We start from the raw sequence: 15,559 nt of genomic DNA, 5'->3' as shown, positions 1-15,559 counted from the left end.
AAATGTTGGCGGAGATGTTAGTAAATTGATGTCCAAATTCTGGACAGAGAGGGCCATCAGTTTGAAATAGATATCAGAGAAGGAATCTGTGCCAAACTAAAAAAGTCTCTTTAAACAGAGGAGGAGGTTCACACCATCTGGTAACACCTGCTTACAACAATGTCCTGACATCTCTTCCCACAAGATTCTTCTCTAGTCTTCATTCAGCAACCTAGGACAAGACACTCTTCTGATTCAGGCTTTTGATCTGCAGTGCTTGATTTAGATGTCCTGCAGTGAACTTAGTCGCCTAAGATAATAATGACGCTTGTTGTCTCGATTCAAACTTTGCGGTTCAACGTACGTCCTTTATTTGGTCATATTTTGTGCAATTAAACTTATTATATATTTATTTTTTAAGCTTGGTCAACATTCTCGTTCCAGAGGAGATCGAGGATCTCTCCGAGCAGCTTGGAGAAATGGGGAAAAACGTCCACGAGCTGGAAAAATCCAAGAAACAGGCTGAGCAGGAAAAGTTGGAAGCCCAAACTTCCCTGGAGGAAGCTGAGGTGACCAGTGCATTGACTACAAAATACAATCCTCCACATTATAGTCCATCACAGTTCCTTGTGACTGACCACTCTCGTCTCCAAGTAGGCCTCCCTGGAACACGAGGAGTCCAAGATCCTTCGAGTCCAGCTGGAGCTCAACCAGGTGAAAAGCGAAGTGGACAAGAAAATAGCTGAGAAGGACGAAGAGCTCGATCAGATGAAGAGAAACAGCCAACGGATCATCGATACCATTCAAAGCAACCTGGATGCCGAGGTGAGGAGCAGAAATGACGCATTGAGAGTGAAGAAGAAAATGGAGGGAGACCTCAATGAGATGGAAATCCAGCTGAGCCACGCCAACAGACAGGCAGCCGAGGCTCAGAAGCAGCTCAGGAACATGCATGTTCAGCTGAAGGTGAGCGACATCCGTGAAATGTGCACAAACATCAAGTCTACGCTCTCAAAGTGTACTTCGCATCCTCCATCAGGATGTCCAGATTCAGCTGGACGATGTCCTTAGGAGTAATGAGGACATGAAGGAGCAGGTCACTATGGCGGAGCGCAGGAGCAACCTGGTGCAGGCGGAAATGGAGGAAGTCCGAGCTGCCCTGGAACAAACGGAGAGGAGCCGCAAGCTGGCTGAGCAGGAGCTACTCGATGCTGGCGAGAGAGTACAGCTGCTCCACTCCCAGGTTTCAGCATCTCAACATCTGCGGGCTTTTGACAAATACAAAACCTCCTGCCAAAATCCAATCTGTTTTACAGAACACCAGTCTACTCAACAGCCGCAAAAAGTTGGAGGCCGACCTGTCTCAGATTCAGGGCGAGATGGACGATAGTGTCCAAACAGCGCGGAATGCAGAGGAGAAGGCCAAGAAGGCCATCACTGATGTACGGTTATCTCCAACTTCAAACTTTCCTTCTGAAGGCAGCAATGACGCAACATGAAGCATGGTCTCATTATGCAGGCCGCCATGATGGCGGAGGAGCTGAAGAAGGAGCAGGACACCAGTGCTCACCTGGAGAGGATGAAAAAAAACTTGGAAGCCACTGTCAAGGACCTACAACAACGTCTGGATGAGGCAGAGAGTCTCGCCATGAAGGGCGGGAAGAAGCAGCTCCAGAAACTTGAAGCGAGGGTGAGTAAGAGCCTGTCCTAACTTGCTTAAAAAAAGAAGTGCGTGTAAAACCAGCCCATGTAGCCCATCTGTCCACTTACAGGTGCGAGAGCTGGAAAATGAGCTGGAGGCGGAGCAAAGACACGGCTCCGACACTGTGAAAGGGGCACGGAAGCTGGAACGCAAGATTAAGGAACTCAGTTATCAGGTTGAGTAGAAGGAATAACTTACAGAGAACCCCTCAGTTTCTGCAGGAGTTAGGGACACACCGCAAATGGCAAAAAGCTGCAAGTGACCCCCTCCTCAAAATATTTTTTGGAAGGGCATACATTAAAAGTTTACAACTTAAATATACTCCAAAATATAATCTTAAAACATTTTAATATAATTTCAAACTCATTTAATATTTATTTCGATAAAATACACCAGAAGTGTTTTTACACTTCAATTATTTTTTTAAATGGCAAAAATGAACCTGCTCAATTTGTTCTCCACTCAGCAGAGCAAACACGAACACATGCAGCCAAGACTCTCTTATCTACAGAAGTTCAGATGTATCATTTCAATATTTTTGTGTGACATATTGTGACATTTTAGGGTGTCACAGAACACAAATAGACAGATAGCAGAGAATATATACGTCCGCCATTAACTGCCACAAATGATGAGCCGCGCTACAGGTGAATTTGTTCATAGTGACTGGCGAATCGGTGGGTGTTCACTGTACCATCATTTCTCTTCAAGGAACTGATCCAATTTGTCGTTCATCTTCGCAGTCAGAGGAGGAAAAGAAGACGGCCATGAGGCTGCAGGAGCTGGTTGACAAACTCCAGCTGAAGGTCAAAGTGTACAAGAGGCAGTCTGAAGAGGCGGTGAGTGCGTGGCCACTGGCCCTGCCAATCATGGACTTGGTCTGGTTGGTGACTTGCTCTCTTGATGTTGCACAGGAGGAGCAAGCCAATGCCCACATGACCAAACTGAGGAAGGTGCAGCATGAGTTGGAGGAGGCCGAGGAGAGAGCTGACATCGCAGAGTCCCAGGTCAACAAGATGAAAGTCAAGAGTCGGGACATGGCCAAGGTGCAAAAATTAACCTCAAGGGCCTCTCAAACTATTCGGATCCAGGATTTTTTTTTCTTTATCCAAGAATACCTTCTAAATGCCGTGCATGAAGGCTTTGGGAATTAAAAAGTTGCCTACATCCGAGAAAAAAAAAAAAGTCAAAATCTTTCAAAAACTAACTCATATTTTTTGAGGAAAAAGTTGTAATGTTATGAGACTGAAGAAGAAATGTTTGTTAAAAAAATACGTTTTAAACTAATTGGGCTAAAACTAAGTGATGTAATTGATTGATTATGTTTGTATTGCTCGCCATTCCCCATTTGTAGTTTATAATTTATTTTAAGAACAACCATGTTTGTGTCAAACTGACTGTTCTTTGTATTTTTTTTTTACAGAGCAAAGACAGCAGGGAGTAATCATCGCTGGCGACTATCTTGAAGACGCGTGCTGTGAACCACTGTGTTGCTTGTGAATAATATTTAGGTACACGTTTGAAGCCACTGTATGCATGAAGTCGTTCTACATTTAATCAGTTCAAATTGTTATGGCATCTAAAACACAAACAACCGATGTTGTGAATGAATTTTTTTTCCCCAAAAGTCTTCATTTCATTTCATAAATGAATGAATTAAAATATGTATGTATTGTCACCATCTAGAAATGCTGCTGGGATGTCAGATATATGTGATGATATGCCACAATCATACCAGGTGCTTAGCTTGCTGCCATATTTGAGACTATGATGGAAAGGTTACAATTCCTCACAACAGCATCTATAACACACTGCCTGAATTCAATAGTTTGACGTATTACCCTAATTGCAATAAAGCTTGAAAAAATACCCCTTTGCCACTTATTCCCTAGCTACATAAAGGACACTCTTCATGAGTACAGTGACACATTACTATTAATGAAAAGAACAACAACAAAAATGTTCTTCAATGTTTACTTTTCTGATCATGCAATAAACGCAACTAGGCACAAGTACAGATGATACATGTGAAACTAATAACCAACGATGACATGACGTAGACATTAAATGAACACATTAAACTGAATGCTAAGTGAAGACTTAGTGTAATCAAGTTAGCATAAATCAGAAATGTCCATGAAATGTGCGCAGTTTAGATTAAACATACCGTAAGAAACCTCGTTGATTTGGAGATTCAGCAGTGGTTGTCGTCGGGTCCGGATGTCTGGGATTATTATTTTTCTTGTCATATTACTATATTTTTATGTTGTAAATGAAAATATCGCTTCTTCCAGTACAAAGTAATGGAGGGTATCGTAGAGAGTTGGCTAATCAGATGTTAGCAATGTGTTGTCGGGCCAAGAAATCTGCCGACTGATAATTTGACCAATCAGATTTTAAATTGATGACGTTCGTTCGCAGGTTTCGTCCAACTTTTGCGATCTCTGATAGGATGATTAATCAAAGTTAGGGAAGCTAAATTCTAGCAAGTTTAATTCTGTGTACGTTGACTAGTTGTGGACTAACTTTACTTTCAGAGCTGGCAACACAGTGATAAAAAATACTAGAGTCATAGACAAACTACAATAGTCCTTTGGGGCTCCTGAAAGGGGGGGGGACGTTCAAATATTGTAAGTATTGAACGCTTTTAATTTTACATTTTTTAGTTGTTAGTGTTGCTTCAGGTGTCCGTGTGTGGGTATGTGTGTTAGTGACAATGTTTGGGATAAATCATTGCTGTTAATGAATGGTCTATTTTTAATTTATTATTAACAAACTAAGCATGCAATGTTATGATGAAATGGCGTCGGCTGTGGTCGACGTCCGGGTACACATTCAGCTACTCCCCTTGTCCTTCAGTTGTCTGAAACAACATCAGAAGCAGAAATGTTAATCGTGTTTACTATCCTAAAACACTATCAAAACCAGTGACGTATACATCTAGAAAAAAAAAAAAATAATTCAGGTTTATGTTTCATGTCATTCAAATTTGCCCACGTTCTTCACACAATACACAATCCGTAATCCTGGACCATGTAGATTTATCTAGAGTGAGACCCCGCATATTCGCTGTTTGGCATTGGCTTAGTTGATTTTTTTTCCACACTTTTTTTTTTTAAAAGATATCCTCGATTATTCCTTGAAAACTCACCTAGTCGCTGTTTTAATGCTCAGGTTCAAATATTGTTGACGTAGAATGATGCTGAAGTGAGGGCAGAGGTTCACTCACTAAATCCAAAACCTTGTCTAATGTGCTTTGTTGCCACCTTATGTTTTCTGTATAGTATTGATGGAGTCTATAAATGCAACACAATAGCGGTGCTATTGAGCGAGCGGTGGATGAAGTCAGGTAGGCACCTACTAATGGCCCAGGTGATGAATATACAGCCCACCACCGACAGTTTATGAAAACATATGAAGAGATGTGATATCAAACATGTCTGATACCTTTGACCCAATGTCACGGGACTTGGCTCGAATCTTGTTGGCAAGTGACTCGGCCACGTCAGCTCTCTCTTCAGCCTCTTCCAACTCGTGCTGAGACTTCCTGAACCTGGCCATGTGCATGTTGGCCTGCTCCTCCTGAAGATTGAATGACAAGAGTGATGATAAATAAATTGAAATGCCACTAGTCTGTTGCAGCTCCCTAAAAAAATATTTGATTTGAAAAACATGAAGTTGGCCAAGCCGAAATGGCGGTGCACTCACGGCTTCTTCAGCGTGACGTTTGTAGGCCTTCATTTTGATCTGTAACTTGTCCACCAGGTCCTGCAGTCGAACATTGGTTTTCTTGTCTTCCTCAGTCTAATAGAGACAGCATTTCTTTCAGCAAAGACTTTCTATGAGCAGAATCCAACAGAGGTTTTCAGGTTTCGGTATACCTGGTAGCTTAGCTCCTTGACTTTCCTCTCGTATTTGCGGACTCCCTTGATGGACTCACTGGAACGCTTTTGCTCAGCTTCTAGTTCGGTCTCCAGCTCACGAACCTGATTAAGCGCATTTTAGTAAAGACAAAGGAAAGCTAAGTTATAACTGCTTTTGTGGCCAAGAAACTCTTCGGTTGATGAGATATACAGCATGCTCGTACCCTAGCTTCCAGCTTCTGCATCTGTTTCTTTCCGCCCTTCATGGCTAAGTTCTCTGCCTCATCCAGGCGGTGCTGCAGGTCCTTGACCGTCACTTCCAAGTTCTTCTTCATCCTCTCCAAGTGGGCGCTGGTGTCTTGCTCCTTTCTCAACTCCTCAGCCATCATGGCGGCCTGCAAGTACCACAGCAATAGGGTTCCAATTTTAAGTATGAAGTCCAACAGCATCCTTGAGAGAGCAACTCAGCCTTATATTTGTTTTAGTTTTGTAGTTTGTTCTTTACCTTTTAGATATCATTTTAGTTAGTTTAGTTTTTAATTTCATCAGCTGAGCTTTAGAAATGCCATAATGGTCATTGTTTACATCGCTCCTCGTGTCACTTAAACTTCAAACACAACACCATGAGGCTTTGATTTTATTATCTGGGGACTTTAATCACATCACTCTGAAAAAAAAGTGAATATGCCTTGCAGATGAACAATCTAATTACTTACATCAGTGATGGCTTTCTTGGCCTTCTCCTCGGCATTCCTGGCCTCCTGACTAGCTTCCTCTATCTCAACGTGAAGCTGGGTAACATCCGTCTCCAGCTTCTTCTTGGTGTTCAGGAGACTGGTGTTCTGTCGAAACCAAAACAGACGCTGGTGGTGAAAATACACGTAGGCGACTACATTTCAGTGGTTCAAGATTTGCGATGAAAAACACCTGTGAATGAAGAAGTCCAGCACGTTCGCTGGCATCGATCAGCTCCTGTTCTGCCAATTTGCGACTCCGCTCCGTCTGATCCACAACAGCTCGAAGCTCCTCAATCTCAGCCTGCATCAAGCCGGTCCTGCGCTCCATCATGGCCACCTGCTCCTTCATGTCATCTTGAGCTCGAAGGGAGTCATCCAGGTGGATTTGGCCTTCCTGAAAACATATTGCGTTTTATTTTTTTTGGGTTCAGAATGGTTATACCACTGGCTCAACTTGGGCCAGGAAAATCCTTGATAATGATTATGACACCTTCATTTGCGTTTGCACATTCCTCAGCTGTTTCAGAGCTTCAGAAGCTTGTCTATTAGCATGGCCCAGTTGGATCTCCATTTCGTTCAAGTCTCCGTCCATTTTCTTCTTAACCCTCAGGGCATCATTCCTGCTACGGACCTCAGCGTCCAGAGTGGCCTGCATGGATTCTACCACTCGTTGATTGTTCTTCCTCAGTTGGTCAATCTCCTCATCTTTCTCCGCCACTTTCCGGTCCACTTCGGCTTTGACTTGGTTGAGCTCCATTTGGATGCAGAGTATCTTGGATTCCTCTTGTTCCAGGGAGGCCTGCACAATTGAACGTTGTCATAATAGTTTGTCTTCTTTCAAACATTTAATGGCAAAATGTATGCCACTTACCTCAGCTTCTTCCAGCGCAGTTTGCATGTCATATTTTTCGGTTTCAACACTCTTCTTGAATTTCTCCAATTCATGGATTGTTTTCCCGCTTTCTCCTAGCTGTTCTGTCAGGTCTGTAATCTCCTCTAAAGTGGGACACCATACACGTTTTATTAAGTCATCTCAAAAGTTGCTACTTATTTTTTAATCTTACGATGTAGGTTCTTGTTTTCCCTCTTCATTGTCTCCAGGTGATCAAGGGCTTCCTCGTAAGAGTTCTTCAGTTTGAAGAGCTCCGTGCTCAAGGATCGAGATTCCTTTTGAGCACCTTCCAACTCAGCCTGAGACTCTTCATACTTCTGCTTCCACTCTGCTAGAATCTAGATGAACAAAACGTGATTATCCTCGTCATTGAGGACAGTATGTCTAGAGATTGACCTCCATGATATGATCCACATACCTTGTCAAAGTTTCTCTGCTTCTTGTCCAGTGAGGCTGCTACGCTGTTGGACCTTTCCACATCCACCATAAGATCCTCCATTTCATTGTGAAGTCGCTGTTTAGTTTTCTCGAGCGAGGCACACTTTGAGTTCACTGCCTCGATTTGTTCCTCTGCCTCTTGGAGACGTTGGGCCAGCTTTTTCCTGTGGCAGATAATATTGTCAAAACTCAGTTAGCTGAATCATTCCAAGCGTGATCCTAAGCTTACTTGGCCTCCTCCAGCTCTTCAGTGCGTTGTATGGCATCCGTCTCGTATTTGTTTCTCCAGAGAGCAACCTCAGTGTTAGCTTTGGACAAAACACGCTGCAGCTCTGCCTTGGCTTCCTGCTCTTCCTCATATTGTTCACGGAGGAGGTCGCAGTCATGGCGAGATGATTGGAGGCTGTGTGCCAGAGCGTTCTTGGCCTGTGGAGGTGTCCATGACAATTCACCATGGTGTCAATATTCTTCTGACCACGAGTAACAAATCCTTCTATGTCATTTGACCAAGACAGGGCCATTGAGAAAACAATGGAAATGGACTGAATGAATAAGATTATTCTTGTTTTATATTCCAACAGAAAAGTTGATTAAAACAGACGTGGACTTATTGACATTAAGACATAGCTACCACTGCTACCCAAATATATCGACATCTATCGTTTAACAACAGTATAGGCTAAGGATTATTAATAGATTGCAACTGTCAGCAGTTGTGAGCTTTGATTACCTTTGTTTCCTCCTCCATGAGTCTTTTGAGATCATCTATTTGTGAGGTGAAACCTTGCTTTCCTCTGGTCAGTTGAGATATGACACTTTCTCGCTCTTCAAGTTGTCTGGATAACTCAGCTACAAGAGAAAGATTTTGATTCTTAGTTTGACAGAAAGCAATTCATTCAACTGATGTGGAGTTCAAGTACCGTTCTCAGTTTGAAAACGGGCCCTCTGATTGGTGAGATCAGCAATGTTCCGACTGTTTTCATCATTCTTGGTCTTAAATTCCACTACCTGGTCTTCCAGAGATCGGCAGGTCTTTTCCATGTTGACCTGTTCAAGTGCAATTAACAACACATCAGGATGCCAGGTGGCCTCAGAATTCTAAAATTTCCCACAGTTCTAACCTTGGTTTTAGCCACAGATTCCATGTTAGTGGCCAAATCATCAATCTCCATCTTAAGCTCACTTTTCTCCTTCTCAAGTTTCTGCTTGATTCTCTGTAAGTTGTCGATCTGCTCTCCCAGCTCAGCCATGCTGTCCGCATGCTTCTTGCGCAATGCAGCAGACGTGGCTTCGTGATGCAGTGTGGCCTCCTCCAGGTCGCGCCTGATTTTCAGGAACTCTGTCTCCCGCTTCTTATTCATCTCAATCTGAGAGGCAGTGGCTCCTCCAGCCTCCTCCAGCCTCTCACTGACCTCTTCAATCTCCCGGGCCAGGTCGGACCTCTGCTTCTCCACCTTGGCCCTCATCGATCTCTCAGCTTCCACTTCTTCCTCCAGTTCTTCAATTCGAGCCTTGAAACAGAAAGCAAAAGATCATTAATGAGGAGTCACTGTCAGTATGGTTCATGTGTGACAAAGTGTATTTACATGGAGCTCCTTCAGCTTCTTCTGGAGCTGGTTGTTGATTGTTTGCTCGTCCGCAATCTTGCCAACCAGCTGGTTGTTTTCAAATTCTTTTCTGTGGTGACGAGAAAATAACGTCAGGTGTCAGGTGCAACCTTGCCCTTGTCCCCTTTCTACATACACCTACTTCTTCATCTTCTCCTCAGACTGCTGTTTGTCATTTTCCACATCCATCAGGGATTCTTGTGTAAGTTTAATGTCTCCCTCCAGCTTGCGCTTTGTCCTTTCCAGGTCCATGCGGCTTTTCTTTTCTTGCTCAAGGGAGCCTTCAAGCTGAAGAGCAGTCAGACGAATTAAACCGGGTTGTTTGGGAGCACTTGAACATTGACGTTTAGCCGCAACTCACATCATCCACTTGCTGCTCCAGCTTTGACTTGGCCTTCGTCAGCGAGTTGACTTTGTCTTCCTCGGCTTGAAGGTCATCCATGGTTTGCTGGTGGGCTTCTTGAAGGGCCTTTTTCTCTTTGCTCAGCTTGCTGATACTTTCCTCCTGGCCCGCCAGCTCCTCTACCAGATTTTTAACCTGCAAGATGGATCACTTTCAGCTTGTGTTTTGAACGGATGTTTGAATAAACTCATTACTCATCACACAGTCCAATGTCCAAACCTTGTTTTCAGTGGCGTGTTTCTCTTTCTCCACTTTAGCCAAAGTGATCTCAAGGTCATCAATGTCCTTCTTAAGCTCGGAGCATTCATCCTCAAGCTTTCTCTTTTTGGTGGTTAACTCGGAATTGATTTCCTCCTCATCCTCCATTCGCTCTGTCACCTCTTTGAGTTTGGCCTCCAGCTGGATTTTGCTTTTAATCAAACCCTCACATCGTTCCTCTGCATCACAGAGGTTCTCCGTATCCTGAGGAGAGACGTCAATAAATGGCACGAACATTTTCATCAGGTTGGCGGTACAACGAAACTCACAGATTGCACTTGAAGTTGAAGGTCATTCTTCTCCTGCAGCAGAGAGACCATTTTCTCCTCCATTTCCTTCCTCTTGGACTCTGACTTGGCCAGGTCCTCCTTGCATTTGATGAAGTCTTCTTTCATAGTGGCCATCTCTTTTTCTGTCTCTGCGCTCTTGAGCAGAGGCTTTATCTTGAAGAAAAGCTTCATCCATGGCCAGTGTTTGACATTCATGAAGGAGCGCAGGTTGTATTGTAGAATCCACACACAATCTCTGTCAAATAAGCAGATTACACATTTGGTCTGTGCAAAAATCATTTCATTGTCATATTAAAATCATCATACTTTTGAGCAATTAAGTTGGAAAATTCCTTCCTCATGAGAAAACCTCGACAAACAGCTTGTGTCTGTGTCACAAGAGAAGCTAGTTTTTCATCTCGTAACTCTTCTAGATTTCCCAGGAGACCAGCTTTGAAAAAGACCTGTGAAAAACATGAGTTATGACCAATTTATGTTAGAACAGCTAATATGCAAGAACTCTTACTTTTGTGGAGCCAAAGCGGTACTGAGTGTGATCAACATCGATGGAACCCAGAAGCTTCTCAGAAGCTTTCTTGCCATCGATGAACTGTCCCTCGGGAATGGCGCTGGCATTCAAGATTCGGTATCTGCTCATTTTGGATGAAGACCATTACAAGCTACAGTGATTTAACATGACGCACATTTTGTCGCATTATTGACCTCTGCTTGAAATCAGCATAGAGAATCCTGCTGGGAAATCCTTTCCTGCAGATGCGGATCCCCTCCAGCACACCGTTACAGCGCAGCTGATGGATGACCAAGTGATTGTCCATAATACCTACGCCAAAGAATTATTAAACTAACAGTTGAATGAAGTATTTTATTTTAATCCGAAATTGCCTCTGAATGATACCTGGTGTTTTAACCTCATTGGGAATCAGACAACGTACAAAGTGAGGGTGTGTGCTCCTCAAGTTAGTCATCAGCTTTCCGAGATTTTCCTGAAAATAGTAGGGTAGACCTCATCATGAGGGGATGGTCCATCCATATATTCTGGCCAGATATGCTAACAAATTATTATATACCCTGAAAACTGCAGACACTGTCTGGAAGGAGCCGCCCTTTTTCTTTCCTCCTTTTTTCCCGCCTTTGTCACCACCGGAGTCTACAAGACAGAAATCAATTGCCCTGATTTCTTTTAAAGACACTCAGATGGAACATGCACATCAATGAACGTGTTTCCTACCTCCATCACCCCCAGCAAAGGAGGCATAAAGGTAAGACAGTAGTTTCAAAGAGGACTTCTGGTATAGCTGCACCACAGACTCATTCAACGGGTCCTTGTTCTTCTCCAGCCAGCCGGTAATGTTGTAGTTCACTGTTCCGGCGTAGTGCACTAGAGAGAAGTGAGCCTCTGGCTTGCCTTTGACCACTTTGGGCTTTTGGAAAGCATTGTTCTTGCCCAGATGTTGGTCGTAAAGTTTGTTCTTGAAAGAGGTGTCTGACGCCTTGGGGAACATACATTCCTCTTCAAGGATGGAGAAGATGCCCATTGGCTGGGGATTAGAAAACAAAATTGAAATGCTGTTTGACAGTAGCCATTTTGTTGATTTAGCATGTGTCTCCCACCTTTTCAATGAGCTCTATGCAGGCTGCTAGATCCATACCAAAGTCGATGAATTCCCAATCGATGCCTTCCTTCTTGTACTCTTCTTGCTCCAGCACAAACATGTGGTGGTTGAAGAACTGCTGCAACTTCTCATTGGTGAAGTTGATGCATAGCTGCTCCATGCTGTTGTACTACATGAGGAGGTTAACTTGAGCATTGGAGCCACAACATTAATAGACCAAAATGAGGTAAGTGTCCCGACTCACGTCAAAGATTTCAAATCCTGCGATGTCCAACACTCCGATGAAGAACTGCCGAGACTGCTTGGTGTCCAGCATCTCGTTGATGCGTATCACCATCCACAAGAACATCTTCTCATAGACGGACTTGGCCAGGGCGCCAACTGAATTGGCCACCTCAAGTAACAATTGCTTATTTCAGTACTTTATCTTGACAAAGCACTTAGTAGTTATTTTTGTTCTCAATTAAATGAAGTGCATTAAGATGTGAACAAGAGTGGAGACAGCATCTGCTACGGGAGGGAACTTGTTGCAGTACCTGACTGACTTGACTGACCAGTTAATTGGCTGGTTAGTTGGTAGTAAATATCCAAATCATTAATTTGGGATTACATGAATGGTTGATGAAGAGTTACCTGGGGGACAGTCTGGCCCTTGGTGACATATTCGTTCCCCACTTTGACGCGGGGGTAGCAGAGGCCTTTCAGCAGATCGGCAGAATTCAGCCCCATGAGGAAGGCCACTTTGTCAGCCACTGAAAGACAAAATGACAAACAGCAACCGTGTGTCAGTCTGTGTGTCTCTTCATTGTTAACACAAAAGGCATGGAGCCTCACCCTCAGTGCCATCGGGCTCTGCCTGTTCCTCTCGCTGCTTCTGCTTGAACTTCATGTTCCCGTAATGCATCACAGCGCCAGTCAATTTGTAGATTGACATTTTTTCGTCATAGCTAAAGCCCAGGATGTCAGTGGCGGTCTATTGGATCAAAATGATGGTCAGAGGGGTTGGTGAAAGGCATTTGTGCACCATTAAATATAGCCTGCTCACATCTGTCGCGTCAAGCTCTTCTTTGTCATTGATGCTTGCCACAGTGATTTGCCCCTGACTTATCAGGGGGAAGTCGTATGGGTTCGTAGATATGAGCAACATTTCTGCAGAGTATTACATTTCTTTAAATATCATTCATCATTACGACTCATTATCATCATAATTCACCTATGAGCTCTGGTTTGTGTCCAGTCATTATCTGGTAGAAGACGTGGTAGCTTCTTTCATCTGACAACTGGAACGTCACTCTCGACTTCTCCAGCAAATCTGGAGCAGAGCACAACATATGATTTGATAACTCCGCCAGAGATGGGTATTTATCTTAGGAAAGATAAACGTACATGTTTCAATATCTGCTGAAGCCAGTTTCCCTGTCGTTCCAAAGTGAATTCTGATGAATTTACCCTGAAAAATATGACCAACACTCTCAGGGTACATATATGAACATCATTGCTCATTCAGGGCTAAAGTGTCTTGCAACTCTGGTTGTATTTGTGACATTTCTGTTTTAGTAAAATACTCACAAAACGTGAGGAGTTGTCATTTCTCACGGTCTTGGCGTTCCCAAATGCCTCCAGCAAAGGGTTCGCTGAGATGATTTGATCCTCCAGAGTTCCCTAGAAAACACAAGAATCAGATCCTCAACTTTGCCTCGCCATTGGCGAGTTTTAGTCTCGTACCTGTATCTTTCCACTTGTCTGTTCCTTCTTGTCGCTGCCGCCCGCCACTGCAATTGTTGCAAAGTACTGGATGACACGCTTTGTGTTGACAGTCTTACCTGCACCAGATTCTCCACTGTGGAAACAGAGGGACACATTCATGCTCAGACGAGGCTCAAGAGCTCAAACTAGAGTTCATGCAAGTGACTCACGTGATCAGGACAGACTGGTTTTCACGATCTGGCAAGACACGAAACGGTTTCATTCAGTACAAAAAGCTCACAGTGCTGTGAAAATATATTTGCCCCCATCCTGATTCGCAACATTCACCTGTGAGCATGTTCTGATAAGCGTTATCGGACACTGAGAAGATGTGAGGAGGAGCCTCCATGCGCTTCTTCCCCCTGTAGGCCGACACCACTTGCGGGTCATACACCGGCAGCCACTTGTACGGATTCACCGTCACACAGAAGAGTCCGGAATACGTCTGGGCAGGGTGGTAAGGTGCGTCAGTTTTGAGGCAAACGCTGTAAATACTACAAAGGCCTCAGGCTCAGCTCCGAACTCACGTATATCATCCACGCTGCATAACGATCTTTGAGGTTAAACAGCACAGACGGCTCGTTGAGGTGCGTCATCATGGCCATGTCCTCGATTTTGTCGTACTTTGGTGGATTCATGGGGTGACAGTCTTCTTCTGTGACGGTTACCGTCTAGGACAAAATACAATGACTCAATACACTAGTCACAAAAAGTCCTGGATATTGGAAATTTCAGGTGGAACCCGAAATTCATTAGACTTTTTGTTAGAATAATATTTGGAGGTTATTATACATTTGCCATGACGCAACTTTATTTCAATACATGGTGCACATATCATGTTGAAAAGAAGGGCGGTGGCACTTCTTCAGAAGTGAGTCTGAAGCAAGCAACATCGTGCTAGGTCCTGATAAGAGATGCTGACGTCAAAGTCAGCTGCGACCCACGACGACACACCAATGATGAACCGGACCAAACCAGCTTTTGAGAAGACGAACTGTACCACCCTTGAGTGTAATCTGATTCCCCGATGTTATAAAAGGGAATGTGTGAAAAGCATCGAGGAACAGAAGGAAGATGAAGTTGCCAAATAAACTTTGTTAACCTTTCTGTCTCCACTTGAGCTGTCTGTCTCTCCTTTTAGCTTTCGAACACGATATGTCAAATTGGCGAACCTGACACTTTTAAAGGCGAACTTTATGTTTGACTTAACGCTTTCAGTAATTTTTGTAACATTCAACTTGTTGTTCTCTAAAAGGAGCTAAATAAATTGGTTGTATATGGAGCGTTTTTGGATACATTTCATCCCGACAGATATGTCCCTTCTCATCACCTCATTTTTTTCCGTCTTCACGGTGGCTTTGCCACCTTCTTTGTTCTGGACAACACCTCGGATGTACAGGTCCTTGGGGTCCGGCACAAAGCAAGCGGTCCTGGCGTCAAAAGGCCGGTTCTGCGCCTCGATACGCTCCTTCTCGGGTTTGCGCAGAAAGACGGAGGCCGGCCCATATTGGGCCATCTCGGCATCACTGCTCATGGCGACGCCTGCAGATGAAAATATCAAGAGTTTCATAAGCATATCACAGCATGAACTTTACAGTAAGATTTTGAAAAAGGAGTATAAATTTTTATTTGTAAAAAAAGATAAAAGTACTGATTCAACTTCTTTACTTAAATTTAAGTTTTGCAAGTACAGCATTTAAAAGCAATTGAAGTACAGAAGTTAAAAAGGATTTCTTGCTAGAGTCATTTATATAATCCCTGTTTAGAAAACTGGCGCAATGAAAAAAGAAATTCCCTTATTTATTCACTCAGGTTTTTATGCTATCAATGTGTTTGTACAGCTTTGCTAATGCTATAAATTGTTTAATTTTAAAAAAAATGGGACACAACAAGTAACAAGCCTATTTTGATAAAACAGGTCTGTTTTGAAGAGTAGGAAGTAAAATTAAAAAGTTGTCATTTTCTCCACATTTGAGGTTTTGAATCGACTCACCTAAGTGTCCGAGTGACGCGGTCGGCTGGGGCAACGGT

At 43.5% G+C, this 15,559-nt stretch overlaps 2 protein-coding genes across 3 annotated transcripts in view; one reads left to right on the top strand and one right to left on the bottom strand.

The window, feature by feature from the left end:
• Positions 1–4,523, top strand: part of LOC148322322 (myosin-1-like) — a 17,148-nt gene extending 12,625 nt beyond the window's left edge. Inside the window, exons 33-41 of one of the 2 annotated variants that reach the window (XM_088316648.1) lie at positions 424–548; positions 637–945; positions 1,019–1,222; positions 1,296–1,421; positions 1,499–1,669; positions 1,752–1,856; positions 2,425–2,520; positions 2,596–2,727; positions 3,105–4,523. In XM_088316648.1, coding sequence (XP_088172774.1) covers positions 424–548; positions 637–945; positions 1,019–1,222; positions 1,296–1,421; positions 1,499–1,669; positions 1,752–1,856; positions 2,425–2,520; positions 2,596–2,727; positions 3,105–3,125 — 1,289 coding nt within the window. In that variant the 3' untranslated portion in view covers positions 3,126–4,523. Of the gene's footprint in view, positions 1–423; positions 549–636; positions 946–1,018; positions 1,223–1,295; positions 1,422–1,498; positions 1,670–1,751; positions 1,857–2,424; positions 2,521–2,595; positions 2,728–3,104 lie in introns of those variants that run through there. The other variant, XM_088316649.1, reaches the window with a different exon arrangement.
• Positions 3,219–15,559, bottom strand: LOC148322321 (myosin-4-like). Its single transcript, XM_088316650.1, has 40 exons — positions 15,522–15,559; positions 14,859–15,070; positions 14,056–14,199; positions 13,817–13,973; positions 13,699–13,726; positions 13,508–13,622; positions 13,352–13,444; positions 13,169–13,232; positions 12,996–13,094; positions 12,828–12,931; positions 12,617–12,755; positions 12,416–12,534; positions 12,027–12,176; positions 11,781–11,951; positions 11,398–11,707; positions 11,237–11,316; positions 11,065–11,152; positions 10,872–10,989; positions 10,675–10,798; positions 10,476–10,612; positions 10,149–10,404; positions 9,841–10,083; positions 9,580–9,756; positions 9,361–9,506; positions 9,198–9,288; positions 8,733–9,122; positions 8,532–8,658; positions 8,342–8,460; positions 7,841–8,037; positions 7,592–7,775; positions 7,346–7,511; positions 7,153–7,277; positions 6,772–7,080; positions 6,472–6,675; positions 6,261–6,386; positions 5,769–5,939; positions 5,563–5,667; positions 5,390–5,485; positions 5,129–5,263; positions 3,219–4,544 (listed from the first exon to the last, which is right to left on the bottom strand). The coding sequence occupies exons 2-40, from the start codon at positions 15,060–15,062 to the stop codon at positions 4,521–4,523; spliced, it is 5,835 nt and encodes a 1,944-aa protein (XP_088172776.1). The 5' UTR covers positions 15,063–15,070; positions 15,522–15,559; the 3' UTR covers positions 3,219–4,520.

Source organism: Idiotropiscis lumnitzeri, chromosome 15, assembly GCF_059441095.1.
Source record: "Idiotropiscis lumnitzeri isolate Australia: NSW breed Sydney's pygmy pipehorse chromosome 15, RoL_Ilum_1.0, whole genome shotgun sequence".
Lineage (NCBI taxonomy): Eukaryota > Metazoa > Chordata > Actinopteri > Syngnathiformes > Syngnathidae > Idiotropiscis > Idiotropiscis lumnitzeri.
This window is presented reverse-complemented; position numbering and strand designations above follow the sequence as displayed.

Coding starts and splice junctions, on each gene's coding strand:
- LOC148322321 (XM_088316650.1), bottom strand. CDS start 15,062: ATGAGCAGTGATGCCGAGATGGCCCAATATGGGCCGGCCTCCGTCTTT. Junction 13,727..13,816: donor TTATCAGAACATGCTCACAG/GTGAATGTTGCG, acceptor GTGTCTTGCCAG/ATCGTGAAAACCAGTCTGTC. Junction 5,264..5,389: donor AACGTCACGCTGAAGAAGCC/GTGAGTGCACCG, acceptor TTCAATCTTCAG/GAGGAGCAGGCCAACATGCA.